Here is a 26,378-nt window from a genome sequence, read left to right on the forward strand (position 1 = left end):
AAACACTCGTTAACAATAAATCGTCTCGTAACCTGAAGTTGAAGGAGTCCCCTGGTCTGAAAGTGACGACCACAACATCAATTTGAAGAAGGGGGAGCACGTGGTTAAGTACGTCTTATAAATATCCCTCTACAACCGGCCGCATGCTGTTGTGCCACTGGCAACATCAGCTCTGTGGACCGATTTTCAGCAAGAAGGGATGGAGGAACGCGTCAACGGTTTACCATTGTATTAAAAGGAATTATCTTTATACTTCAACGTACTTGCCATACTTTTGATTTTAAAAATCCCGCACTTTCTCCATTTATATTGACCCAACACATGCGTTATAACAACTTTTAATAGGTTATATCTCCTCGAGACGACACCTTTGCGAGTACCAGGACGGGTTGATTTTTGCACTGTCGTATGTTATTCTGTCAAGAACCGCGATGCAACTGCTCAGCGAAGCCCATCTTGATCTTGAGATAGAGAAATCAAAGACGGACTTGTGCTGAGCGCGGTACTGGCCACAGTTGGAAAGCTCGCAGCGCTCTGATGCGGTGGAGGTGTGCGCTAACCCACAGGCTACACGTCTGTTCTGTACAACTGGAGATAGCGAGCTAGCTGGTTGTAGTTTGTTTTACTTCCAAGGTTTTTGTATTAAACTTTCATTGCCATTTGATGGCCACAATTCGGTCTTTTTGTTTGGACAATTGTAACTTTACGCGCGTTTAGTATGCGTTTATTGTGAAGTGATTGGTAATATACATAGCCTACTGCTGCTGTCTGCTCCCCGTATAACGGATTTTACAGATTATTTCCCTTCCATGGTTGTTAAATGGATTTCCAGGTACATTTTGAAATACTGTGCTGAAACTGGGATCACAAAACTACCACGTTTCCCAATATTTAGGCTACAAGTAGTTAAGTGTGTAGGCCTATATTTAGTGGTAAAAAAATTCAATATTTTGGCTGCTTTTCATCATTATATATTGCCTTTCTGTTATATCTAAATTCCCTTTCCAAGGCCGCTTTATCGTTTTTTGTCAAGATTTCAAGACGCTGCTGTAGTCTACTTTTAGAGTTCACAATGAACTACTGCGTTTTAAGTCTTCTCCTGACCTTGGATTTAGCCACTGTGGCCGTCAGTTTGTCTACATGCAGTACGCTGGACATGGATCAGTTTATGAAAAAGCGCATAGAAGCCATCCGGGGACAGATACTGAGCAAGCTGAAGCTCACGAGCCCCCCGGAGACATACCCCAAACCCGAGGAGGTGTCGCGGGATATCATCGCCATCTATAACAGCACGAGGGACCTGTTGCAGGAGAAAGCCAACGAACGGGCAGCAACGTGTGAGCGCCAACGAAGCGAGGAGGAGTACTATGCAAAAGAGGTTCACAAAATCGACATGCAACCCCCCTACCCCTCTGAGAGTAAGTGTGTGTGTTTGTGTGCGCGTCTGAATACGTGCCAGAGCGCCTGCGCACATGTGTAATGGTTATGGTTAAACGGCTAATTTAAAAGGTCCAATAATCGGTAATTACCCACTGGGCGCAGAAGTCAGTTCAATGTATAGTTTTGATCTACATTTGGTTGTTGTCAACTAAAGTGAAATCAACAAAACATGTCACCATGTCATTGGATTTAGGTTAAAAGTTGGATGACTGCAGTTTTCCACTGAGTTTTTGGGTTGAAATGACGTGGAGACGTTTTTGCCCAGTGGGTAGTATTATCTGCAAATTATTCAAAAATCGCCATTCCCTTTATGTATGTCATCATGTGTGTTTGTGGAAACGATATGAACTATTCCTGGCACTGATGCATCCAGACAGGTAAAACAACGATGATGCGGGCCTGTGCTGCTAGAGCGATCATCGAAAAAAGTTGCCTGACATGAACTTCTCGTGAGAGTAGGGGGATCGATTTCCTTCTAGGCTGACTCCCGGCACCGGCTTGACAATGTGTTATTGCATAGTTATGAGGTAGTAGAAGCAGACGACAATGAAACACTGATCTATGACTCCCCCCCCCCTAAAGAAGGAGTACCTTGTATTGCGTGAGTAAATGTTTAACTGAACACGAAAGTTTTCCCTAATTTTATGTTAATTCAGCTTGTCCTTGCCTGAGTCTCTCCAGCCTAGAGCTGCTGTGTAGATAGGGACAGGGTGAGCACAAATGACTCATTAACACATAGAGGCCTATGAGTATTTATATCACATTGAAAGAGTGGATGATATCAGTGATAACCTCTTATTCTCAGTGGACGCCTCTGAATTCCTGTTTTCTCTGACTGCTATATAGCACTAAGAGCAGGGCAATCTAATATATTGTCAGAACAGGTTTTAGATATCAAGTTTTATTCCTTTCATCTCCGGAGGCAGGGGGTGATATTGAGAAAATGGTGTGTGTGTTTTGTGTGACCTACACTCCCAAATTGGATTAATAGGGGTCTGGGACTGCTAACCCTGGGCTCCCAGAGTCACTGCAATTACCTACTTTAAAGTTGTTTTTACCCCCTCACTGCTTTCAAGTACTAAACCACTGTGTTAATAACTACATTTTTACATAGTCATTCATATTTTCAAAGTTATGGTTGTCTAAACACAATAATACTAGTAAACACTGCTATTGTGCCATTTATTCTGTAATATATTTTTCTCCTCCAGATCAAATGTGAGTACACGGCATGGAGGAAAAATTAATTAGGAGATATTTTATATGCCCCAAAGTATATTTTGCATTAAATATTATCCTTGGCCCTGCCTGTTGTATAAATACCCTAAATATGAATAGATCAGGCAATGTGCCAAGCGCAGTCAGGAAGGCATTTATAGGGTATAAATAATCCTGAGTCAACATCCAGAGAAAAAAAGACAGATTATTTATTTTATTTTTATCCTTTTTGCTTTTCACTTCTGACACTGCTCCACTAGCTCCTGGGAGGAAAGATGACAAAGAGAGAAACATGAGAGAGGGAGAGGGAGTCAAACCACCAGTTGTTAGTCCCATAGTGCACAGCCAAAGACGATACAGGTGGCTCTTTTTTTTAACAGTTGACTGTGTGTGTGTCATCCAGTGTCAAAGTGTGAATGTCTTTGCCAGCTAATAATGCACACAGACACACAAACACACAAGGGTGTCAACCTTATTTGGTAGGGTGCCAGGAAGTCCTCAGAGGCAGCACTGCGGGGCACCACGGCACTAACTCGAACTAAAGGGGGGTGGAGGAGTCGACCGGAGCTGGGGGGAGATGGGTGGGGTTTGGGGAGGGCGTAGTGGGGGCAGAAAGAGAAGCCTGACATGGCCCACAGTGCACTATTTAAACCAGCAAGCAGGCATTGTACATATAATACTGAATGCTACCCTGGACTCTGCTCTGCCACTTGCTCCATGGAAAATTCCAGCTGGAGACCCACTTGCTGGGCTGTGGAGTGGTTGGTAGTAAGAGAACCTATCCTTCCCTCATCCCAATCTCGTCCTCTCTCTTTCTCATCTCCCCACTAATTTTTGCCCCTCATTGATACTCGTTGGCCCCCAATTAAACTCTTCCCATGTTTGCCTTCTCTCACCCCCACTCCCCCCTTTCCCAATCTCGTATGTGTGTGTGCATTCTGCATGCATTGCCTGTGTGTGCTTGCTGCGTCTTTTTCAGTCTTGTAACCTAGGCTATGTCATGGGACAGTCTCTAATGATGCTGCATTAGTCTCGTTCATAGTGGACTGTACACGCTGATACAACATTGGCCTGTTAGCATGCCCTCATTGCCCTATACATAAATGCTTGTTTAGCATAGCCCTGCCTACTCTCTAAGTTATTGTATGTCTCCAGTGTGTTATAGCTCTCCTGTGGACTAGAGGCTTCCAGGAACACAGCGACCCTTGTGTGTGTGTGTCTGTCTGTCTGTTGGGGGATAGTTTTGCCATTCCCTTTACTGTGGCACATGGTTTGTGTATTACACTATGCTGTCTTTATGATTTGTGTATGTATGTTTAAACTATATGTGTTGCTTGCTTTTATAAAATGGGATTTAGATGATGTCATGTACACAGCATCGTTCAAAGGCAGGGGTTAAGCTAATAGCCTCGTAATTTAGCAGCACATTCATTCTGACTTGTCTTTCATGTGCAAACCTTTATCGACTATGATAATAGTTGGAGAGGAGAAAGCATTATAGCCTAGAGTTAGAAAGGTGGCATCGCGAGAGTAGCATCACCTATGCGGTCTTGTCCTTGTGATAAGACAGGAATGCTGGTTGGTTGATATTTAGCAGTGGAGGGCAAAGTGCAAATTGTCATACTTGAGTAAAAGTAAAGATACCTTAATAGAAAATAACTCAATTGAAAGTCACCCAGTAAAATACTACTTGAGTAAAAGGGATTAGGAGGATACATTTCAGTTGAATGCATTCAGTTGTACAACTAACTAGGTATCCCCTTTCCCTAAAAGTATTTGGTTTTAAGTATACTTAAGTATCAAAAGTAAATGTAATTGAAAAATATACCTAACTATCAAAATGAAAGTAAAACTATAAATAATTTAAAATCCCTTATTTTAAGCAAACCAGTCGGCACCATTTTCTTTCCTTTTTTTGTGTGGAATTTACGAATAGCCAGGGGCACACTCCAACACTCAGGCATAATATACAAACACAGCATTTGTTCTTAGTGAATCCGCCAGATCAGAGGCAGTAGGGAGGATAAATGCGTGCATTTGACCATTTTCCAGTCCTGATAAGCATTCAAAATGTAATGAGTACTTTTGGGTGACAGGGAAAATGTATGGAGTAAAAAATATATTATTTTCTTTAGGAATGTAGTGAAGTAAAAGTAGTCATATATACCCCCCAAAAAACTTTGAAGTATTTTTTACTTAAGTACTTTACACCACAGAAATAAGTAACAACTTTACAATGCAAACTGTTACAGCTATACTTGAATATAGAACATTCTGCTCATTATATACTGAACAATAATATAAACACAACATTCAACGATGTTACTGAATTACAGTAATATGAGTACATATGAGGAAATCAGTCAATTGAAATATATTCATTAGGTCCTAATCTATGGATTTCATATGACTTGGGCAAGGGCACAGCCACCCACTGGGGAGCCAGGCCCAGCCAATCAGAATTATTACAGAAAAAGGGCTTTATTACAGACATGAATACTCCTCAGCACCCCCTCAGTCGATCCCGCAGGTGAAGAAGCCGGGTGTAGCGGTTCTGGGCTGGCCTGGTTACACTTGGTCTGCGGTTGTGAGGCCGGTTGGACGTACTGCCAAATACTCTAAAATGACATTGGTTGTGGCTTATGGTAGAGAAATTAACATGACATTCTCTGGAAACAGCTTTGGTGGGCATTCCTGCAGTCAGGATGCCAATTGCACCCTCCCTCAAAACACGAGACATTTGTGTTATTGTGTTGTGTGACAAAAATGTACATTTTAGAGCGGCCTTTTATTGTCCCCAGCACAAGGTGCACCTGTGTAATGATTGTTTTATCAGCTTCTTGATATGCCACACCTGTCAGGTGGAGGGATTATTTTGGCAAAAGAGAAATGCTCACTAACAGGGATGTAAAGACATTTCTGCCAAAAATTTGAGAGAAATGCACTTTTTGTGCGTATGGAACATTTCTAGCATCTTTTATTTCAGCTCATGAAACATGGGACCAACACTTTACATGTTGTATTTATATTTTTGTTCAATATAGAAGTGTAATCCTTGTTCAGAGCAGCCTACTACTCCCATGATTTTAGTCATATCACTGGGAGTGTTTGTATAAAACTATGTATAGCATGTGTAAAGCATTTACATTCATGTTAACTTTGGAAATGTACATTGTAGAATAGAAGCGTACATTGTACATAGTGTAGTACAATTTACGACACTATCTAAACTACACTCAATGCATTAGACATTGATATATTTTACTTGCAGCAAATCACTTGACGTATTTCCAATTTATGAGACGTTGGGCAAACATTTCAGTGTTTTAACAGAAGTCAGCTGTTAAGGAGCTAACACAGTGAGTGGAAAGCATCTACCTGTTGTACCAATGTAAATAGAGACCGCATGTTGTTTCTGCCTTTATCTAGTAATGACAATTCAATGGAGCACTAATTACCTCGCATTTCGATAACACATTACACTTCGAACAGGTTCTGAACATGAAACTTTACATGGTTGAAATGAAAGGCATTATGGCAAGTTTGAATCACTTTAGATTTGGAGTGCTTCGGTGCTGTTTGCTCATAAAGCCTCCTTGTTATACACTGTAGTTTAGTATAGTTAAGTAACACTTTGTTTGTGCTGTAACAGCTCTACTAAGGTAAATTAATTCAACAAGAATGTGATAGAATAATGTCCATGTTGCTAATCTGTGACAAGCTATGATGCTGATTAATAAAACCAACAAAATAAAAACCAATCTAGAACCAACAGGACCCTGAACAGCTTCTACCCCCAAGCCATAAGACTGCTAAATAGTAAGTAAGTTAACCAATAGCTACCTGGACTATCTGCATCGACCCTTTTTGCAGCAACTATTTTGGCTTCTGCTACTGTTTTATTATCTATCCTGTTGTCTTTATCCCTACCTACTTTATATGTACAGTGCATTCGGAAAGTATTCAGACCCCCTTTTCCCACGTTTTATTAGGTTACAGCCTTATTCTAAAATGTATTGAATATTTTTTTCCCCCCTCATCAATCTACACAAAATACCCCATAATGACGAAGTGAAAACAGGTGCATTTTTTCTGTTGTTGCAAATGTATTAAAAATAAACAGAAATACCTTATTTACGTAAGTATTCAGACCCTTTGCTATGAGACTATTGAGCTCAGGTGCATCCTTGAGATGTTTCTACAACTTGATTGGAGTCCACCTGTGCTACATTCAATTGAATGGACATGACTTGGAAAGGCACACACCTGTCTATTTAAGGTCCCGTAGTTGAAAGTGCATGTCAGAGCAAAAACCAAGGCATGAGGCCGAAGGAATTGTCTGTAGAACTCCGAGACAGGGTTGTGTTGAGGCAACCAGACTCCCCTAGAGCTGTCCTCCCGGCCAAACTGAGCAATCGGGGGAGAAGGGCTTAGTCAGGTAGGTGACCAAGTACCCGATGGTCACTCTGACAGAGTTCCTCTGCTCTGTGGAGATGGGAGAACCTTCCAGAAGGACAGACATCTCTGCCGCGTTCCACCAATCAGGCCTTTATGGTAGAGTGGCCAGGCGTAAGCCACTCCTCAGTAAAAGGCACATGACAGCCTGACACATGACAGTTTTCCAAAAGCCACCTGAAGGACTCTCAGATCATGAGAAACAAGATTCTCTGGTCTGATGAAACCAAAATAGAACTCTTTGGCCTGAATGCCAAGCATCACATCTGGGGGAAACCTGGCACCATACCTACGGTGAAGCATGGTGGTGGCAGCACCCTGCTGTGGAGATGTTTTTTCAGCTAAAGGGACTGCTAGACTAGTCAGGATTGAGAGTAAGCTGAACGTAGCAAAATACAGAGAGATCCTTGATGAAATCCTGCTCCAGAGCACTCAGGACCTCAGACTGGGGCGAAGGTTCACCTTCCAACAGGACAACAACCCTAAGCACACAGCCAAGACAACACAGGAGTGGCTTGGGACAAGTGTCCTTGAGTGGCCCAGCCAGAACCCGATCGAACATCTCTGGAGAGATCTGAAAATAGCTGTGCAGCGATGCTCCCCATCCAACCTGACAGAGCTTGAGAGGATCTGCAGAGAAGAATGTGAGAAACTCCCCAAATGCAGGTGTGCCAAGTTTGTAGCATCATACCCAAGAAGACTGGAGGCAGTAATCTCTGCCAAAGGTGCTTCAACAAAGTATTGTTTTTACTGTTTTTGCTCTGTCATTATGAGATATTGTGTGTAGATTGATGAGTGGGGGAAAAAACTTAATTTAATCCATTTTCAAATAATTCTGTAACATAATAAAACGTTGGAATGGGCCGTAAGTAAGCATTTCACTTAGTCTACACCTGTTGTCTGCAAAGCATATGAGAAATACAATTGAATTACATTTTTATTTGTTACTTTGCTTTTGTGCAGTTTTTTTGTTCTTCATAATATAACTCTCCTAAGGTGAGCTAGCTAGCCTAGCACTTGTGCAGAGACATTCTTCTGGTGAGAGTTTGCGGAGGGTCACTATAAAAGAAAAGCTCAGTGTGTATGTGTCAAGTGTTTGAGTTACAGAATGACTTCTAATCAGCTTTTTAAACTGTCTGCAGGAAGGATGTGTCACGTGTATTATGGGACGCAGAGAGTGTCAGACTTACAGTGGACTTAAAGCAAGTGCACATTTATGAATAGCCCTGCTTGTATTAAGATTTAATGGTGTGTATTGTGTGCCTGCATGTGTGTGTGTCCGCCGTGTTAGTGTTACATGTGTGCTTGCGTGCATTCAAGCATGTACAATACCAGTCAAAAGTTTGGACACACCTACTCATTCAAAGGTTTTTCTTTATTTGTATCTTCTGTATACCCCCTCTACCTTGTCACAACACAACTGATTGGCTCAAACACATTAAGAAGGAAAGAAATTCCATAAATTAACTTTTAACAAGTCACACCTGTTAATTTAAATACATTCCAAGTGACTATCTCATGAATCTGGTTGAGAGAATGCCAAGAGTGTGTAAAGCTGTCATCAAGGCAAAGGGTGGCTGGTTTGAAGAGTCTAAAATATAAAATATATTTTGATTTGTTTAACACTTGTTTGGTTACTACATGATTCCATATGTGTTATTTCATAGTTTTGATGTCTTCTACTATTCTACAATGTAGAAAATTGTAAAAATAAAGAATGGGTAGGTGTGTCCAAACTTTTTACTGGTACTGTATGTGCTTGTGCTCTTGTCTGTGTGAGTGCAGTATGGATGTGTGCCTGTCTGGTATGCTAAAAGTCCAATGCAGTTGTTTTTTATCTCATTATCAAATCATGTTTGGGTAACAAGATTGGTTTAAATTAAAATGGTCCAAAAGAAACAAAAATAGCTTCTTACCAAAGAGCAATTTCTCAAGCAAGATTTTCTCTAGGACTGTCTGGGAGTGGTCTGAGTGGGGAGGGTGGAAAACAAGCTGTTATTGACAGAGAGGTTTGGAACTCTCTTTCTTATTGGTCTATTAACTAATTTAACGCCTGGTGATGTCACCAGGCAGGTCAAAACTCCATCCCACCAAAACAGGCTGACATTTCAGGCGGTCTTTTGAACAGCTCTTACACTAAAAGAGCGTTATCGTCATTTGCACTTTTTCACAGTATTATTCCCTCATAGTGCAGAAATACGAAGTACAGGCATATCTAGTTTTTGACTCCATTGGGCCTTTTCTATAATATCAGCATCTTTGTTAGTTTGTGTTTGACTGCTGGTGTTTGTGTGTTCGAATGTGTTAGCTCAGTGTGTTGAGCCTGGTGTGGCTCGACGTGTGTGATGGATTGTGTTTAGTTAGTTCAAGTGAACACTCTTGCATATCTCCCCTGAACTTCTGTAAATACCATTGGTCTTGTGTCCGTATGTGCGTTCGTGCGTGTGTTGCTGCTTCGTGAGGAGAGGGCTGTACAAACAGCCAAACAGGAAGACAAACACACTGTGGAGAGCGGGCCCGTTTGAACTATTTGTGGGCGAGACAAAGCCTCATGCTCACACTGTGTTTGCCACTATTAGCTGCATCTGACTTTCACCAAGCTGTTTCAAGGGAGAGTGATTTTCCTGCGTTTGGTGCCACTGTACCTCAAGCAATTGCACATCAGTCTTGAAGGGATATTGTCCGAAAGCAACTACTATAGTCGATGTGTTTCCCCTGTATCCCTGTTTCAGGTATATGGCTGTGATACGTAATCCTGTCTATGTTGTTTCTGTGTCATGGAGCTGAGTTCTATCATAATGAAACTGTGTTTGATATGTAATCATAATGCCATGTAGCTTTGGTGTTGTGTGGTTCTTTGACTGAGGTATCTGCAGTAGGTCTTTGTCAGTGTCAGTTTCTCTGCTGTTGTGCACCCTGTTTGTGTTCTTGGAGAGGGAGAAGGAGAGAGAGAGAGAGGGACAGAGAGCCAGGAGGTATCAGCATCGGCAGCGCTGTGGGATTGTTGTTGAGAATGGGGCTCGATCCTCCGCTAAACTTACGCAAGACCTGGACGCTGCTGCCATTTGAACTGGAGGACAACCGTGGCCAAGCAGCATTGCATAACCGAGAGAAAGATTTTAAAAAAGAAGAAAAAGAACCGGAGAAAGAGTAAGCAAAAGAATAACAACTGTTTCTCCGACTTTTGGTATTGTTTACAACCATGGGACAGGTTCCCGTGTAAGATGATACTCTAACATGAGAGTAATAGAAGGGAGTGAGAGCTAGTGCTGCTGTTAGTGGAGGGCAGTTTAGTGAATGTGTCCTGCGGAGAGGCACGTTTTATGGGACTGTTGAATGTGTGATTGCGGTTTGTAATGTTACGCAATCATCGAGCAGAGGATGGTGTATTGCAGTGTGTGTCATAGTGTTCCGAAGGTTTATGTATTCAGCAATTAATGAGGTGAGGTATTCTCCCACTGAGTTTGGAGCAGGCCACTGCTACCCAGCATGCATGCACACCCTCGCTCTCTTGCTCGCCCTCTCGCGCTCGCTCTCTCTCTCTCTCTCTCTCATACACACACACATTTAAACACAAACACACACACCGCCATGAGGTATCTCTCTCTCCTTCCCTCTTTCTCTATATATCTCTCTTACACTATCTCTCCTCATCTTTCGCCATCGCTGCTCTGTTATGCTGCTGCCTAGTTTGCTTGTTTTCTGGTTGCCATACAGCAACAGTGGAGAGGGACCATGTGTCTGACTGGTGGCTGAAGCCCAAAAGCCCCTCTCATCTGAGTCTCTCTCTCTCTCTCTCTCTCTTTCTCTGTGTGTTTCTGTGTATGTGTGTATATACATTTCTGTGTGTGTGTGTTGGTCTGTTGCTGGGAAAGAGGCCTTTGGAGACTGACAGGCCTTCGTGGAAGGGGCTTCAAAGCACCGGGTATTTTTAGTTCCCAGGGATTATGTGGAGAGTTGTTTTCAATTTGCTATTGGCAGGTGAGTGGCTGGGTGGAGGCGTCTGCAGGGAACGAGACAGGCGGGAGCTCTCTTCCGTCTCACATTCTCTCTCTCTCTCACTTTCTGTCATCTTTTTCCCCCTTTACTCTCCCCCCACTCTGTCCTCTGTGATCTCCTGTCTGTCTGTCCCTGTTTCCTTCTCGACTTCTCTCTTTATCGTTGTCTCGTTGTTCTCTTATTCCATCTGTCAAGTATGACTTTCTCAGCCAGTCGACTTTACCTCTCCTCTCACCTTTCCTCGACCTCTCCGTGACCTTTTCTTGACAAATATTTCTCTCCATTGTCATTGCTCATGCCTTTTCTTTTTTATCCTTAGATGGTCGTCTTGATTCCACACAGGATCTGTCTCTCCCTCTCTCTCCCGCTCACCTTTGCATTCCTCCCTTCTATCTTCGCTCTCTCCTCTCCACGTCTCCTCGTCTCAAATAACGTTTTATTTGTCACATGCTTGGTAAAGAGCAGGTGTAGACTAACAGTGAACTGGTTACTCACGGGCCCTCCCCAACGATGCAAAGCGAAAAATATAGAAGAAATAATAACACAAGGAATAAATACACAATGAGTAACATCAACTTGGCTATATACACGGGGCACCAGTACCGAAGGGGTACGAGGTAATTGCGGTAGATACAGTGCATTCGGAAAGTATTTAGACCACTTCCCTTTTTACACATTTTGTTACGTTACTGCCTCATTCTAAAATGGATTAAATCAAACATTTTCCTCATCAATCTATACACAATAGCCCATAATGACAAAGCAAAAAGCAGGTTTTTAGATAATGTTTTAACCAAGCCATGAGGAATTGTTCGTAGAGCTCCAAAACAGGATTGTGTCGACGCACAGATCTGGGAAAGGGTACCAAAAAATGTCTGCAGTATTGAAGGTCCCCAAGAACAAAGTAGCCTCCATCATTCTTAAATGGAAGAAGTTTGGAACCACCAGGACTCTTCCTAGAGCCACCCAGCCAAACTGAGCAATCGGGGGTGATGGGTCTTGGTCAGGGAGGTGACCAAGAACCCGATGGTCACTCTGACAGAGCTCCAGAGTTCCTCTGCGGAACCCACTCCTCAATAAAAGGTACATTACAGCCCGCTTGGAGTTCGCCAAAAGGCATCTAATGGAATCTCAGACCATGAGAAACAAGAATCTCTGGTCTGATGAAACCAAGATTGAACTCTTTGGCCTGAATGCCAAGCGTCATGTCTGGAGGAAATCTGGCCCCATTCCCAAGGTGAAGTATCGTTGTGGCAGTATCATGCTTTGGGGATGTATTTCAGTGGCAGGGACTGGGAGACTAGTCATGATCGAGGGAAAGATGGATGGAGCACAGAGAGATCTGTGATGAAAACCTGCTCCTGAGCGCTTAGGACCTCAGACTGGGGTGAAGGTTCACCTTCCAACTGGATAACGACAGGAGTGGCTTCGGGACAAGTCGCTGAATGTCCTTGAGTGGCCAAGCCAGAGCCCAGACTTGAACCTGATCGAACATCTCTGGGGAGACCTAAAAATAGCATTTCAGTGGCGCTCCCCATCCAACCTGACACAGCTTGAGAGGATCTGCAGAGAAGAATGGGAGAAACTCCACAAATACGGGTGTGCCAAGCTTGTAGCGTCATATCCAAGAAGACTCAAGGTTGTAATTGCTGTCAAAGGTGCTTCAACAAAGTACTGAGTAAAGGGTCTGAATACTTATGTACATGTGATATTTCAGTTTTTTCTTTGTAATACATTTTGGGTATTGTGTGTAGATTGATGAGGGGAAAAAACTATTTAATCCATTTTAGAATAATAACAGAACAACATTTTCAAAAAGTCAAGTGGTCTGAATACTTTCTGAATGAACTGTATGTACATATCGGTAGGGGTAAAATGACTAGGCAACAGGATAGATCATGAACAGTAACAGCAGCAGCGTATTTGATGAGTCAAAAGAGTTAGTGTAAAGAGGGTCAAATGCAGATAATGCAAATGCATATACTCTATGCTGACTTTCTTTTTTTTTTTTACAAGGAGCACGTGTGCGCCTAAATGGAAGAATGTAGGCGGACACAAAGAACTGTTGGAGCACAATGATAAATATTTAAGGCAAATAAATAAAAAATTATAGGTCACATATGTGAGTAAATGGTGGCACTGTAAAGTCCTGAGAGCTATTTGGTTAACTATTTAGTAGTCTTATGGCTACTCCTGGTAGAAGCTGTTCAGTGTCCTGTTGGTTCCCGACATGGTGCATCGGTACCACTTGCCGGTCCAGTGTGTGTGTGAGAGAGCAGGCTGTCTGTCCATAGAGTAAGCCTGGGGAATCTGAGAGCATGTCTTAAAGAAGTCAGAAATGCTCCAAAGTAGGTCAAATAATTTCCCCTTCGGTCTGTCCCGGTATCTCGGCCCTGCAAACCAATATTTGGTCTCAATTTCCATTTTCAAATGGTGAAAATGACTCTGAGGTAGCAAACAGTTGCATCCAGTAATTTTACAAAGTAATAAATCAGACTTTTGGGAAATTTGAATAAACATTTTGATATTTTCCTGGTAATTCTTGGCTTGTAGGACCATTCCAACAATAAAGAAAATGAATGTCTCCTCGTAAAATATATACCACTTAATGTCACATTTTATTAAAGCCACATGTTATGCCATAAAGGTCTCCAAGCAACTCAAATGTTTTAATATTACACAAAACACCCTATAATATCCCCATGTGTGACTGTGTGCGTGTGACTGTGTTTGCATGCACCATGCCAATTTATCTGCAAAAACACTTGCAGGTGTTGTTATGAAATCCTAATAGCCTGTGCTAGTATCACAGGTTTTTATTGAAACCACAGTTTTTAGCCTGGTCCCAGATCTGCTTGTGCTGTATAGCTAACTTCTGGTTGTTGTCATGCTAAATGTTTGGCATGACAAGGATCATTGGCAAGACAGCACACACAGATCTGGGACCAGGCAAGTTTTCTCCAGAGCAGACCCTTGTGAGTTAGGTATTTTTAACTTTTGTAGGCACTCTTCAGCTGTTTCTCAATGATTTGCACTGTTTATTATCAGGCAGTGGAAGGCAGGAAAAATCAAGTTGTCTTCAGTTAATTAAGGAGATCCTAAGTAAAAACTGTGCAGACATTTTTATTGGCTGAACATTAGCAAAAGGAGTCAAAGTCAAGTGCTGCCGGAGAAGTGGGCTCAGTCGAAACCAGCACAGACTAACTCCAAATGAAACAGTTCGGCCTTAAATAGTTTTTTCCTTTCTCGAAGGTCAAATGTTTGCCCACTTCAGGTGTTTCACTGACCTGTGCCAAGCACCATAAAGGCCCTTTCATGTAAAAAAAAATAATCAACCTCTCCTTAATGTCGCTCTGTAATGTAGTAGCCAGACACAGTTTGAAACATCACCATTTGACAAACAGTCTGCAATTAAGGGCAGTTTTAGTGTCATTACAGTATAAACTGAGAGAGTTTTGGCAACACACACACACACACACCACGGTGTACTGTATAAAACCTGCATGTCTGGAGTGCATTAAAAGATAAAGATGATGCTGGCTGCAGTTCTGGAACCGCTCTGGGGACAGGAAGCAAGGGGGTGGAGCCAGGGTGCAGGAAGTGTGTGTAGGGTCAGTGACAGTGTGAGGAGTGAAGGACCCTGGGAGGGGTTGCATTGGTTGGCACAGGTCCCTGTGACTCTGCTGTTTAGATAACTGCACAGCAGACATTGAGCAGTTCACAGTCGTCTCGGCTCTGGAGCCGTGGGAAAGATGCATATTTAATGTAATTCCCCCAAGTTAAACGCTAGTCAACATATTTTCTTTGCATTATTTGAGGTCTGACAACGCTGCATCTTTTTTTTGTTAATTTGACCAGTTGTCGTTTTCTGCAAGTAAATGATCTAAATGACAATATTTTGGGGGGGAATTTGGGAGAAATGTTGTCAGTAGTTTATAGAATAAAACAGAAATGTTCATTTTACCCAAATGCAAATAGTAAAACCAGAGAAACGGGTCATATTGCAGTGGTCTCTTCATTTTTTGCAGAGCTGTATATTGTGAGAGGGGGTGGACCCCCGCGACCCCTCTGCCGATGCCAGAGTTTAGGAACCACTTCTCTATAAGACTCTACTTGTGAGGAGAGCATATTAAAGCCCATGATTTTGGAATGAGATGTTCGGTGAGCAGGTATATACAGTGCCTTCGGAAAGTATTCAGACCCCTTGACTTTCTCCACATTTTATTAGTTTATAGCCTTATTCTAAAATGTATTGAATTGGGGTTTTTTCCCACTCCTCAATCTACATACAATACCTCATAATGACAAAGCAAAAACAGTTTTTTTAGAAGAAAATAAATTAAATAATAATATCACATTTACATAAGTATTCAGACCCTTTGCTCACTTGAATCACCTTTGGCAGCAAATACAGCCTCGAGTCTTCTTGGGTATGACGCTACAAGCTTGGCACACCTGTATTTGGGAGTTTTTCCCCATTCTTCGCTGCAGATATTCTCAAGCTTTGTCAGGTTGGATGGGGAGCGTTGCTGCACAGCTATTTTCAGGTCTCTCCAGAGATGTTCTATCTGGGTCAAGTCCGGGCTCTGTTTGGCCATTCAAGGACATTCAGAGACTTGTCCCGAAGCCACTCCTGCGTTGTCTTGTCTGTGTGCTTAGGGTCATTGTCCTGTTGGAAGGTGAATCTTCACCCCAGTCTGAAGTCCTGAGCACTCTGGAGAAGGTTTTCATCAAGGATCGCTCTGTACTTTGCGTCGGTATCTTTGCCTCAATCCGAACTAGTCTCCCAGTCGTTGACGCTGAAAAACACCCCCACAGCATGATGCCTCCACCATCATGCTTCACCGTAGGAAGGTTTCCTCCAGACGTGACGCTTGGAATTCAGGACCAAGAGTTGAATCTTGGTTTCATCAGACCATATAAACTTGATTCACATGGTTTGGGAGTCTATACGGTGCCTTTTGGCAAACTCCAAGTGGGCTGTCATGTGCCATTTACTGAGGAGTGGTTTCCGTCTGGCCACTCTACCATAAAGGCCTAATTGGTGGAGTGCTACAGAGATGGTTGTCCTTCTGGAAGGTTCTCCCATCTCCACAGAGGAACTCTAGAGCTCTGTCAGAATGGCCATCGGATTCTTTGTCACCTCCCTGACCAAGGTCCTTCTCCCCCGATTGCTCAGTTTGGCCAGTTGGCTCTAGGAAGGGTCTTGGTGGTTCCAAACTTCTTCCATTTAAGAATGATGTAGGCCACTGTGTTTTTGGGGACCTTCATTGCTGCAGACATTTTTTGGTACCCTTCCCCAGATCTGTGCCTCGACACAATCCTGTCTCGGAGCTCTACGGACAATTCCTTCTACAGACAAATCCTGTTTTCGCTTTGTCATTATGGGCTATTGTGTGTAGATTGCTGATGATTTGTTATTTATTTAATCCATTTTAGAATAATGCCAAACATAACAAAATGAGGGGGAAAGTCAAAGGGTCTGAATATTTTCCGGCACTGTATGTTTCCAAAGGTTGTTATGAATAAATGTTATAAGCTGATGTTTGAAGTATCCCAGGACAGGTTTCTTCTTTCCCGCTCAGGAAGAAAATCATGGTGTGTTATTATGAAACAGTGTGATCCCTGAAAGATAAGCCCAGTTTTTTTCCTCCCTCGGTTGCTTGAATGTGACTTGCCACATAACTGATTTGCCCGATTGAAAAATGTGATAAGAAATATAACTATGTACTTGTTGTTTATTTTTGAAAAGTCCATGACAATCATTGCTTGCCTTCTGAATATACATGGGGGCAGGATAGTATTTTTTTCTCCCAGCAGCACATGCCTGACTATTTTGTCATTGGCCTGTAATGTCATGGAAGTGATGAGTAATGAAGGGAATGATTAGAGGGATCAGGGGGGCTGTCTATTCGCAGTGTGCGACAGGACTCATGTGACATCAGGCTCCCCTCTGGGAGGAAAGGGGGAAGAAGGGAGGCCTTGGTCTGCTTAATGAAAGTATAGTGCAGCCCCTCTAACCAACCCCCTCACCCCCTCCCAATGAGCCTGCGCTTGGTGTGTTCCGTTCCGTGTGTGACATCACCACTGCCTCCTCGCATCTCAATTCCCTGAATGAGCCCGGGTGCAGTGCACACAGACAGACCACACCGGCGCCAGTTGTGGTGGATCATTTTGGTGTCATGTTCGTATAAATCAGTGTTACCGTGGTCTGACTCGGCTTGAGGGACGATGTATTACTGTATTGTGTGTGGCTGCTTGACTGTTTATGTTTTGTTTAATAAAATGACCTAGTGCTGTAGTTGTGTGTGAGAGAGCATTCCATGTGTATATAACGGATATACAGTAGCTTTGTGTGTGTGTGTGTGCTTGCGTGTGTTTGGTTTAGTTTATTACGATCCCCATTAGCTACTGTACATGCAGCAGCTACTATTCCTGGGGTCCACATAAAACGTACAAATACATAACGAAGTACAGAACAGTTATGGACAAGATGCATTAAATTATACCTTTTTTTATTAAATAAGAGCTATATAGGAAAGACAGGTGGAGACAAAAAAAAATACTATTTACACACAATTCATATATACATATTCATATTCTTATATACAGTACAGTTAAATGACATCTTTAGAAAGAGGAGTCGCTGTGGTGCACAGTGCATTTTTTTAAATCCGTTTTTTAAAGCTAAACTTGCGTTTTGCTTAAGTAACATCTGGTGGAAGAGCATTCCACGATGACATGGCTCTATACATAACTGAGCAATGCATTAAATCTGTTTTTGGTTTGGGTACCATGAAGAAACACGTTGTGGCGTGTCTGGTGGGGTATGTATGTCTGTTTGAAGTGTATGCAAATAGATTGTATGTGTGCGAATGGATATCCAGACCTGTGCATTAGGCGAGTGTGTGTTCATTGTGGTTAGTCCAGCTGCACTATTTCCTGTGCCCTCGGTCAATGCGGCCAGTGTTGTGTTAAGCACAGCGGCCTCATTCATGAGGCAGCGCTGCTGTGTAGAAGTTACACACGGCCTTATGCTGGCCCATTGGGACTTGGAAGTGTGACTTTCTCTGTTGACGGATGGGAAGGAAGCGAGCAAGAGCGCAGTTAGTCTTGGCTCATCTGACTCTCTGGTCACACAGAGAAGGGTTAGTGTTGGCGCTCCCAGACCATTGGTCACTGGCGCAACACACAAGAGCGAGAGAAAAAAGATTGATAGACTGATAAAAAAATAAAAAAGACAGGAACTGCTCTGAAACATGACGCTGGGACAGGTATTTGGTAGGTGCCTGTGAGAGACCTGTGTGGGTATCTCACTGAGAAGGTCAAAGGTCACATTAGAGACAGTCACCTCACCCATGCTCCCTCTGACACAAGAGCATTGTCACAGCTTTGTGTTTAACACGCATACAAACCGCACACACACGCAAGCTATTATAATTAAACTAATTTATCTCAGTGTTGAGTAAAATAAATGGTATTTTGTCTGTAGTTGTCCATTTAGGTCTGGCTCCAAGTACAACTAACTGCTTAGCAGTTTCTCTCCCCCTTCTCTCCCTCCTGTCTTGATGGTCGTTGCGGTTGTATACTCTCTTTAAACAATCCATGGTGGCTGGCTAATCCTGGGCTTCTGCCTAACGCTGCAGCCATCAATTTAAGGCTCCGGGCCTCCTAATACACCGTGGTGTAGGGAACTGTCAAACACACACCACCGCACACATGGTTCCCAGCATTACGTGTGTTGCGTTACTTTGTGCGCCCAAGCACGGCTGTCAGGCGCACCACTACACACAGGGTTGTCAATGTTAAGTGTGTCACCCGGTTCCACTGTGTAAGCTTCTGTCAAACACATGGTTTTGAGTTGTGTGTGAGTGTTACAGTACTACTGTGCAGATGCCGTATCAGATAGTTACACAGAGCTACACACATGTTTGGGAGTATTCATTGAGTGTTACCATAGTACTGGGTTCCTATAGGAACCATATGAACTGCAGCATTACCCCCAAGTGACCCTTTCGAGAGACAGGGAGATGTGTGTGCCGTAACATTGCAAGAGAGCTAATTCTAATCTGGCGTGTGAGCCATTTTGATAACTGCTGTGGTTTCTCATAGAGGAACTGTGATAATTTGACCGTTCTTTGAAGTAGCAAAGATTAGAGTGGATGTCATTTTGCCTTTTTATGACCTCTCAGCTGAACATAGTGAGTGAATAAACTGGGGAAGAGTAAAGGTGGGAGGAATTTCCACCCTGTCAGCCATTACATTTGGATTGGTCTTGTCTTTACACACACACACAAACACAATCGTCAGTCGTGTTGCTAAACTCCGTCCTCCTTCCTGTATTTCAGATGTCATCTCTCCCACGCACTACAACCCGTACTACAGACGGCTCACCTTCGACGTGACCTCCATGGAGAAGAATGCCTCTAACCTGGTCAAGGCTGAGCTACGCGTCTTCCGCCTCCAGAACACCAAGGCCCGCGTGTCTGAACAGAGGATTGAGCTGTACCAGGTAAACCTCCCTTCTGTCCTCATCTCTAACCAGGTTTCCATCCAACCTTTTTTTATTTTTTTATTATTATTTTTTTTTAAATGTTAACCCCCTTTTTTCTCTTCAATTTCGATCTTGTCTCATCGCTGCAACTCCCCAACGGGCTCGGGAGGCAAAGGTCCAGTCATGCGTCCTCCGAAACGTCACCCGCCAAACCACACTTCTTAACACCCGCCCTCTTAACCTGGAAACCATACGCACCAATGAGTCAGAGGAAACTCTGTTCAACTGACATCTGAAGTCAGCCTGCAGGCGCCCGGCCCGCCACAAGCAGTCGCTAGAGCGCAATGAGCCAAGTAAAGCATGCAGTTTATTAGGTTACAGATTAAATAAATGAAGATGACCTTCACAGGTTGGCGAAGGTGCAATGTGATGACCTTAATATGCTCCTTTCCAATAAATATCGAGGGTCTTATTTTGGTGACATGATCATCGATGCTTGTCGTTTGACAAATAAACATAATCTTGCTCTTTTGTCCATAATAATCTCATCGTGTAGGCTATATGCCTAACCGCAGTGTATCTGCGAGCTGTTGGCTAGAGTGCATGTGTCAATATCAGAGTGGGCACACTCGCTATGTAACGCAACATCTTTTGTGAGAAAACCATCAGTAGAGTTGAAAATGCATTTATTCGGTACTATGTGCACTATGTCATCACGCACAGCTTTTTATCCACAACAAGTCCATTCTATGGAAACATCTCTGGTGGGAAAATGTGCATGTTGTTTTCATGCAGATTTTAGAATATTTGCATGAAAATCTTTAGCCAATTGGATGAAAACCTAGTTGATGAACCACTCTGAGCTGCATCTAGTGTCATTTCCACTTAAGGACAAAACAGACCGTGCCAGAGAATGGTTAAAAGAAGTGAGTGGCCATCTTATCACCCCTGACCACAGAATAACAGCTGTCATTTTCTGTTAATTTCCCGATGATTCTACATGTTCAATCGCCACCGTTCATCGACACTCAGCAGATTTACTGTGCACAGCTGATGTACATTATGGTGTGTATTTTCCTTTATTCTTTACTCAACCACTCCATACTATATACATACAGTGTCTCGATTAGCACAGTTGACATAGCATGAATAACAATATGGTGGTATTCCACAAAGATACTATTCTTTGTTTCAATCCCCCAAGTTTTACCACTTCACACCAGTACATAATGCTTACCACTAAATTACTATATGCCGTACTTGAACGTACATGCCTGCACACACACACACACATTATGAAGCTCAGCGTGGGCCTGTTAGAAATGTGTGAGTCAGTAGTGTCGGGAGCCGGGCGGCTCTTGGATCAGTCCAGCGTTATTTGTGCGTCGACAGAGAGGAGTGTGGAATGCAGAGCGGTGATTTAGACCCCGGTGCGGAGTCTCCAAAGGGATGCTCTACCGGCCCAGCCAGCCCAGCCTCTCCTGCCTCCACACGGTGTAGGACCGTCGGCACCAGCCCATTCCCAGGCCGTGGTGGTGTTTATGTCCAGTCAGCGGAATGGCCTAAACACAGCTCAACATGAAGGATTTTCTCACGCGAACACAGGCGGTTGAAAGCGTGTTTGGGAGGACGGATGGAGCCCGTACAACCAGGGAGAGTTTCTCCAAGGAGATCAACTGACAACCTTCAGTAATACATTCAAGTCGTGCTGTACATGAAGTGGACACCCAAAACCTTACGCCAACGTGTGTAGTTCCACACACATTCAGATACTGAGTGAAATTGAGCCTATCATAATTATGTATTTTTCAGAGATACAGTGATACTATACATTAACTACTAGGAAGGTTCTCTCTTTGCCATGACTGTGGAGGAGTGATCGGGTCCTGAGATGGTTCACTCGCCAGGGCCTAGTGAAGACTAACCAGGGCCTAGAGGAAAGATAGCTAGGGCCTAGATATGTTGAAGTAAGTGACCATCCAGGTCGATGGGCCCCCCATGTCTGTCTCTCATCTCAAGGGTTTGTAAGCAATTGGCCACAGTCTCTGTAGGCTTACTTTTCAGAGATTTTGACTGGTCTCAACTTCATTTTTCTCTCGCTCTGCCTCTCTCTCTCTCTCCCTCCCTCTCTCGCTTCTCTCGTCAGGCTTCCCTGTAGCAGCAGTAGATCTCAGTGGTGTAGCAGACAGTGGTGGAGTAGAGGAGCAGTGTTTTTCACATTAAGAAGAGCATGGCCAACAAAAATACATGGTTATGAAGGACAGTAGAATAACAACGCTCTGTCCGGCATCTGTTTCCGGCCCAGCTCGGCTCCTCCTAGACCTGCTCAATCGATCAGGGAGAGAGCAGTCTGGGAGACAGGGGGGACCAACCAGGAGTGGCTTCTGGGACTTACAAGAATTTCCCTCCAGGTTGTTCTCATACATAGGACTTGTGTTGTGCGCTTGATGTGTTTCCACAGATTTTAAGTCACAAGGACCTGGCTTCCCCGACGCAGCGCTACATCGACAGCAAGGTGGTGCGCACGCGCATGGAGGGGGAGTGGCTGTCTTTTGATGTGACAGAGGCAGTCAGTGAATGGTTGCTTCACAGAGGTAGGACACAGAGGTTTTGACCTCCTATACTACAGCTGAATCATTGATCAGACAGTACATGGTGCTGAAATCTCATTGGCCTGTTGTATATGAACAATCCTGTCTATTTTTTCCCCCCAGACAGAAACAGTGGATTCAAGATCAGCTTGCACTGTCCGTGCTGCACGTTTGTTCCCTCAAACAACTACATCATCCCCAATAAGAGTGAGGAGCTGGAAACCCGCTTTGCAGGTATGTATTGGACAGTATATGTGTGTTACTCTACAGGTATACAGATGCCATCTTAATTTGACCAGTTTCTCACAGCAGGAAAATAATCCTGCAGCAACAGGAAATGTGAATTATTATGGACAGTTTTGAAGGGGTTGATACATTTTTCATTTGGGAAAATCAAGTCCGACATTTTTAAGTGGAAATTACAAACTTTAGAAGCCTTTTTTAACACTACAGTTTGCATTTCCTGCTGCACAGGAAAATTATCTGCGACAACAGAGTGATCAAATAAAGATATCTGTATATTGATAAATAAGTACATTGTATTTTACTTTTATTCATATGTAGATAACTGACATGAATAGTTATGCAACAATGTGTTTGGCAAGTGTAAATAAGAAGTGTAGTAAGTAGCAGATATGTAGTTTGTGTGATTCACTGGTACAGATCATTTTGTGTGCGTCCCAAGTGGCACACTAGTCACTATATAGTGCACTACTTTTGACCAGAGCCCTATGGGTCCTACACAGATGTTCTATCTTAATTTGATCACTCTGTTGTCACAGAGAATATTCCTGTACAGCAGGAAATGCAAATTGTAGTGTATTCAAGTTTTTTTTTTAAATGTGTCATTTCCACTTTAAAATGTCACACTTGATTTCCCCTAACTTGATTTGACATTGTATGAACATGATGAATATTGATGATATGTATGTGTGTGATTGACAGGTATAGATGACAGCTTCCACCACAGCGGAGACCTGAAGGTGTATAGGAAACGGCGCCACAGCGCCCAGGCTCCACACCTGCTCATGATGCTGCTGCCCTCCTACCGCCTGGAGTCCCAGCACAAGAGCCACCGCTCCAAACGAGCCCTGGACGCTGCCTTCTGCTCCAGGTACTGACCCATACTGATCCCCCACTGATCCTCACATGACCCCGACACCACTCTGCTGTCGGGAACTCAACACACACACAAGCATGTGCGCATACACACACACCTAATAGATACTTTACATACCTAGTAAATAGTTACCTTCTCTGTCAGCAGCTCACCCTCTCAGTGACACACACACACTTGGCAATTGCTCTTATCGCAGAACTCTCTCTGCTCACAGCTATGCATGTATTCACTCTCTTACACACACACCCACACACACATACAAACACACACACACTTGTGGCTCCCACAGAACCGTATCCATCCCTCACTCCTAACTCTCTCTGTCTTCCTACACACAGAAATGTCCAGGATAACTGCTGCTTGCGGTCGCTCTACATCGACTTCAAGAAGGATCTGGGCTGGCGGTGGATCCACGAGCCCAAGGGTTACAACGCTAACTTCTGCGCCGGGGCCTGTCCCTATCTATGGAGCGCTGACACCCAGCATTCCAAGGTGAGAAGTCAAGGGTCAAAAGTTAAATAATCCACAGTTTAGAGCCAGCAGAGGTCAGAGTGGTAGTGTAGAGCAGTGGTGAGAGTAGCAGTGTGGCGTAGCGATCATTGTGGCAGTGGAGTTATTCTGTAGATCGTCTCATTCCTCTTTTTTGTTTTTTCATAGTTTCAAGCAGCACTGGTCAAAGACCATTGCCTTTGTCAACATCAAGCCTCATACTTGACCTCTGTGTGTGATTCTTCGCTTCAGGTGCTAGGTCTGTACAACACCATCAACCCGGAGGCGTCAGCATCGCCCTGCTGTGTGTCTCAGGATCTGGAACCTCTCACCATCCTCTACTACATCGGCAAGACCCCCAAGATAGAGCAGCTCTCCAACATGATCGTCAAGTCCTGCAAGTGCAGCTAGGAACTGTTACAAGGCAACACACATGTGCATACACACACATTCAGTCACACACATTCATACACACGTGCATATTCAGTCACACACACACACACACACACACTTGGATAAACACACATTCAGTCACACTCACATGCGTACACGTGTATGCACCCACCCACCCACACCTACACACACATACATACATAAATACACATACTGTACATATACACACATTCATCCACAAACACATACTGTACACACAGTCAGTCACACGATCAGTCTACTGCACTATTGTAAAGACATATTTGATCTCCTATAAGCACAAATGGAAAAGGTGCTGAGCAGATCTAGGTACAGAAAACATGTCTCCCGAAACAACCATACACACACACACACGCACGCACGTGCGCACACACACAGCTGTGGCTTTTGTACAGGCGTGCCTGTGTTTTTGTGTTTAGAAAGGCCCTGTTAACATGCCTCACCTCACACACTTGTCGCACAAAGACGCAAGAGTACGGCAAACACTGGAAAAAAGTATACGTGTCTATATGTGAAATAATACGTCTGAGAAACAAAGACGACCGACCCCGGTTTCAACACTCAAAGCAAAAGCCATCTTCTTGATTTTGTTTGTCTCGTTTTGCATCCTTTTGAACCTATTGTCATTTTATATTTTGTTTTGATTTTTGATAATTGTGTTGCCTATTTAAAATCCAGTGTTTTATGGTTAGCACCCAAATTGTTTTCAAACTCTCTCTCGAGAAGTGGTGGATGAATCCACTCCCCATTGTCAGTTGACTAATATGTTATAACATAGTAATGTTATAATCTCGTCCCATATGCTGTTTTATATGTGCTGTAACAGCCATGTAAAGGCAGAAAGAGGCTAGGAACCTGTAAGAGGGAGACTGCAAGAGAGAGACAGAATGAAAGAAAATAAGCACACCTAGTATGCCTACCTTTTCAACAGAGACTCATCCTCACACAGGCATATTCATTTTCAAAAAGCACACACCCATCCCAAACCCTGTAGCAGGCAACATATTCAGACTGCTGGAATGAACAGTTCTGACATTTTGATAACAAAAAACAAAAAAAGTGTCCCAAAGTACTGTTGAGCTCTGTTTACCTTGTGCATTGAATCTTCAATGCTTTAGGGAGCCCAACAGTGATTCCATCAAGTACACAAGGTATGTCATCATAAACACACATTTAAGATTTCTGTGGATATGTTGGAGTGTTCTTATTGGAACAGGGTTGTCCTTGTCTATATGATGCAGTGGTATGGGAATGGGGAGGTATAGTAGTTAGGGAGGTATAGTAGTGTTGTAGTGATAATTAGAGAGAAGGGATACAATAGGTGAGAATGGACAGTAGATGTGACCTGGTTCAGAGATTCTCCATGAACCTTTGATACCATTCCATTAGGTCTGAGATTGCTTTAGGTCGGAGGTCAAAAGGTCATATTTCCAGGTGTGCAGTAGTTGTTATGGACACCAGCGTTGTATCTGCTCATTTGCATCTGAAATGCTTCGTCTCGCCCGCCTCCCTCAAAGTGTAAAGCCATTATTCAGTCATAGGTTTTTTGTCCTTTGTAGGAATAAAAATTGTTAGATACAAAGAATTGCACTGACGCTATTTTGATTCTGTTTTTTATTTTTTTATTAGTCGTTACTTCCCCCTTATTAAATGAGGAGTGTTGATGATGTGACTTAGAGCAGGAAGTGTAGGTGACACTACCCCGCCCCTAACTCCACCCACCTTTGGGCACCCGCGCCAGTGGACTTCCTGGAAAACCAGGAAGAGGAGCGAGGCACCAATATTGTCATGATAGAGCTATTATTTTTCGTTGTTGTTGTTTATGATAATTATGTTTTTGTTGTTGTTGACCCACTATGATGTATTGTAACACATTATTGTTGTTGTACTCTAGTGGTAAATAAATTATTTAAATTACAAGGGAATAACACAATTCGCCTTCTTTTTTCTGTTAATCTGTGTTAATCGAAGCGTGATATTACGTACATATTATCAAAGCTTGATAGAGATATTGAGAGAGAGAAGTTTCAAAAACAGATTTGTTTTGACACTCCCATTGAGCAAAACAATAACATTATGATTTTCTTATGTTGCATGAGTGTGCTGTCATTTTCATCTCCAACACCAGCACTGAATGCAT

At 43.1% G+C, this 26,378-nt stretch overlaps 1 protein-coding gene across 1 annotated transcript; it reads left to right on the forward strand.

Annotated features, from left to right (window-relative positions):
• LOC112223175 (transforming growth factor beta-2 proprotein) lies at positions 1-26,161 on the forward strand. Its single transcript, XM_024386204.2, has 7 exons — positions 1-1,418; positions 19,461-19,624; positions 22,068-22,200; positions 22,321-22,431; positions 23,143-23,311; positions 23,656-23,809; positions 24,059-26,161. The coding sequence occupies exons 1-7, from the start codon at positions 1,073-1,075 to the stop codon at positions 24,215-24,217; spliced, it is 1,236 nt and encodes a 411-aa protein (XP_024241972.1). The 5' UTR covers positions 1-1,072; the 3' UTR covers positions 24,218-26,161.
• The last annotated feature ends 217 nt before the right edge of the window (positions 26,162-26,378 follow it).

Source organism: Oncorhynchus tshawytscha, linkage group LG23, assembly GCF_018296145.1.
Source record: "Oncorhynchus tshawytscha isolate Ot180627B linkage group LG23, Otsh_v2.0, whole genome shotgun sequence".
NCBI classification, from domain to species: domain Eukaryota; kingdom Metazoa; phylum Chordata; class Actinopteri; order Salmoniformes; family Salmonidae; genus Oncorhynchus; species Oncorhynchus tshawytscha.

What these genes read in the sequence shown, in the direction of transcription:
- LOC112223175 (XM_024386204.2), top strand. Translation starts at nt 1,073, where the DNA reads ATGAACTACTGCGTTTTAAGTCTTCTCCTGACCTTGGATTTAGCCACT. An exon ending in AGAGGATTGAGCTGTACCAG is followed by an intron (nt 19,625 to 22,067) that starts GTAAACCTCCCT and finishes GTGTTTCCACAG; the next exon opens with ATTTTAAGTCACAAGGACCT. An exon ending in CTGACACCCAGCATTCCAAG is followed by an intron (nt 23,810 to 24,058) that starts GTGAGAAGTCAA and finishes TCTTCGCTTCAG; the next exon opens with GTGCTAGGTCTGTACAACAC.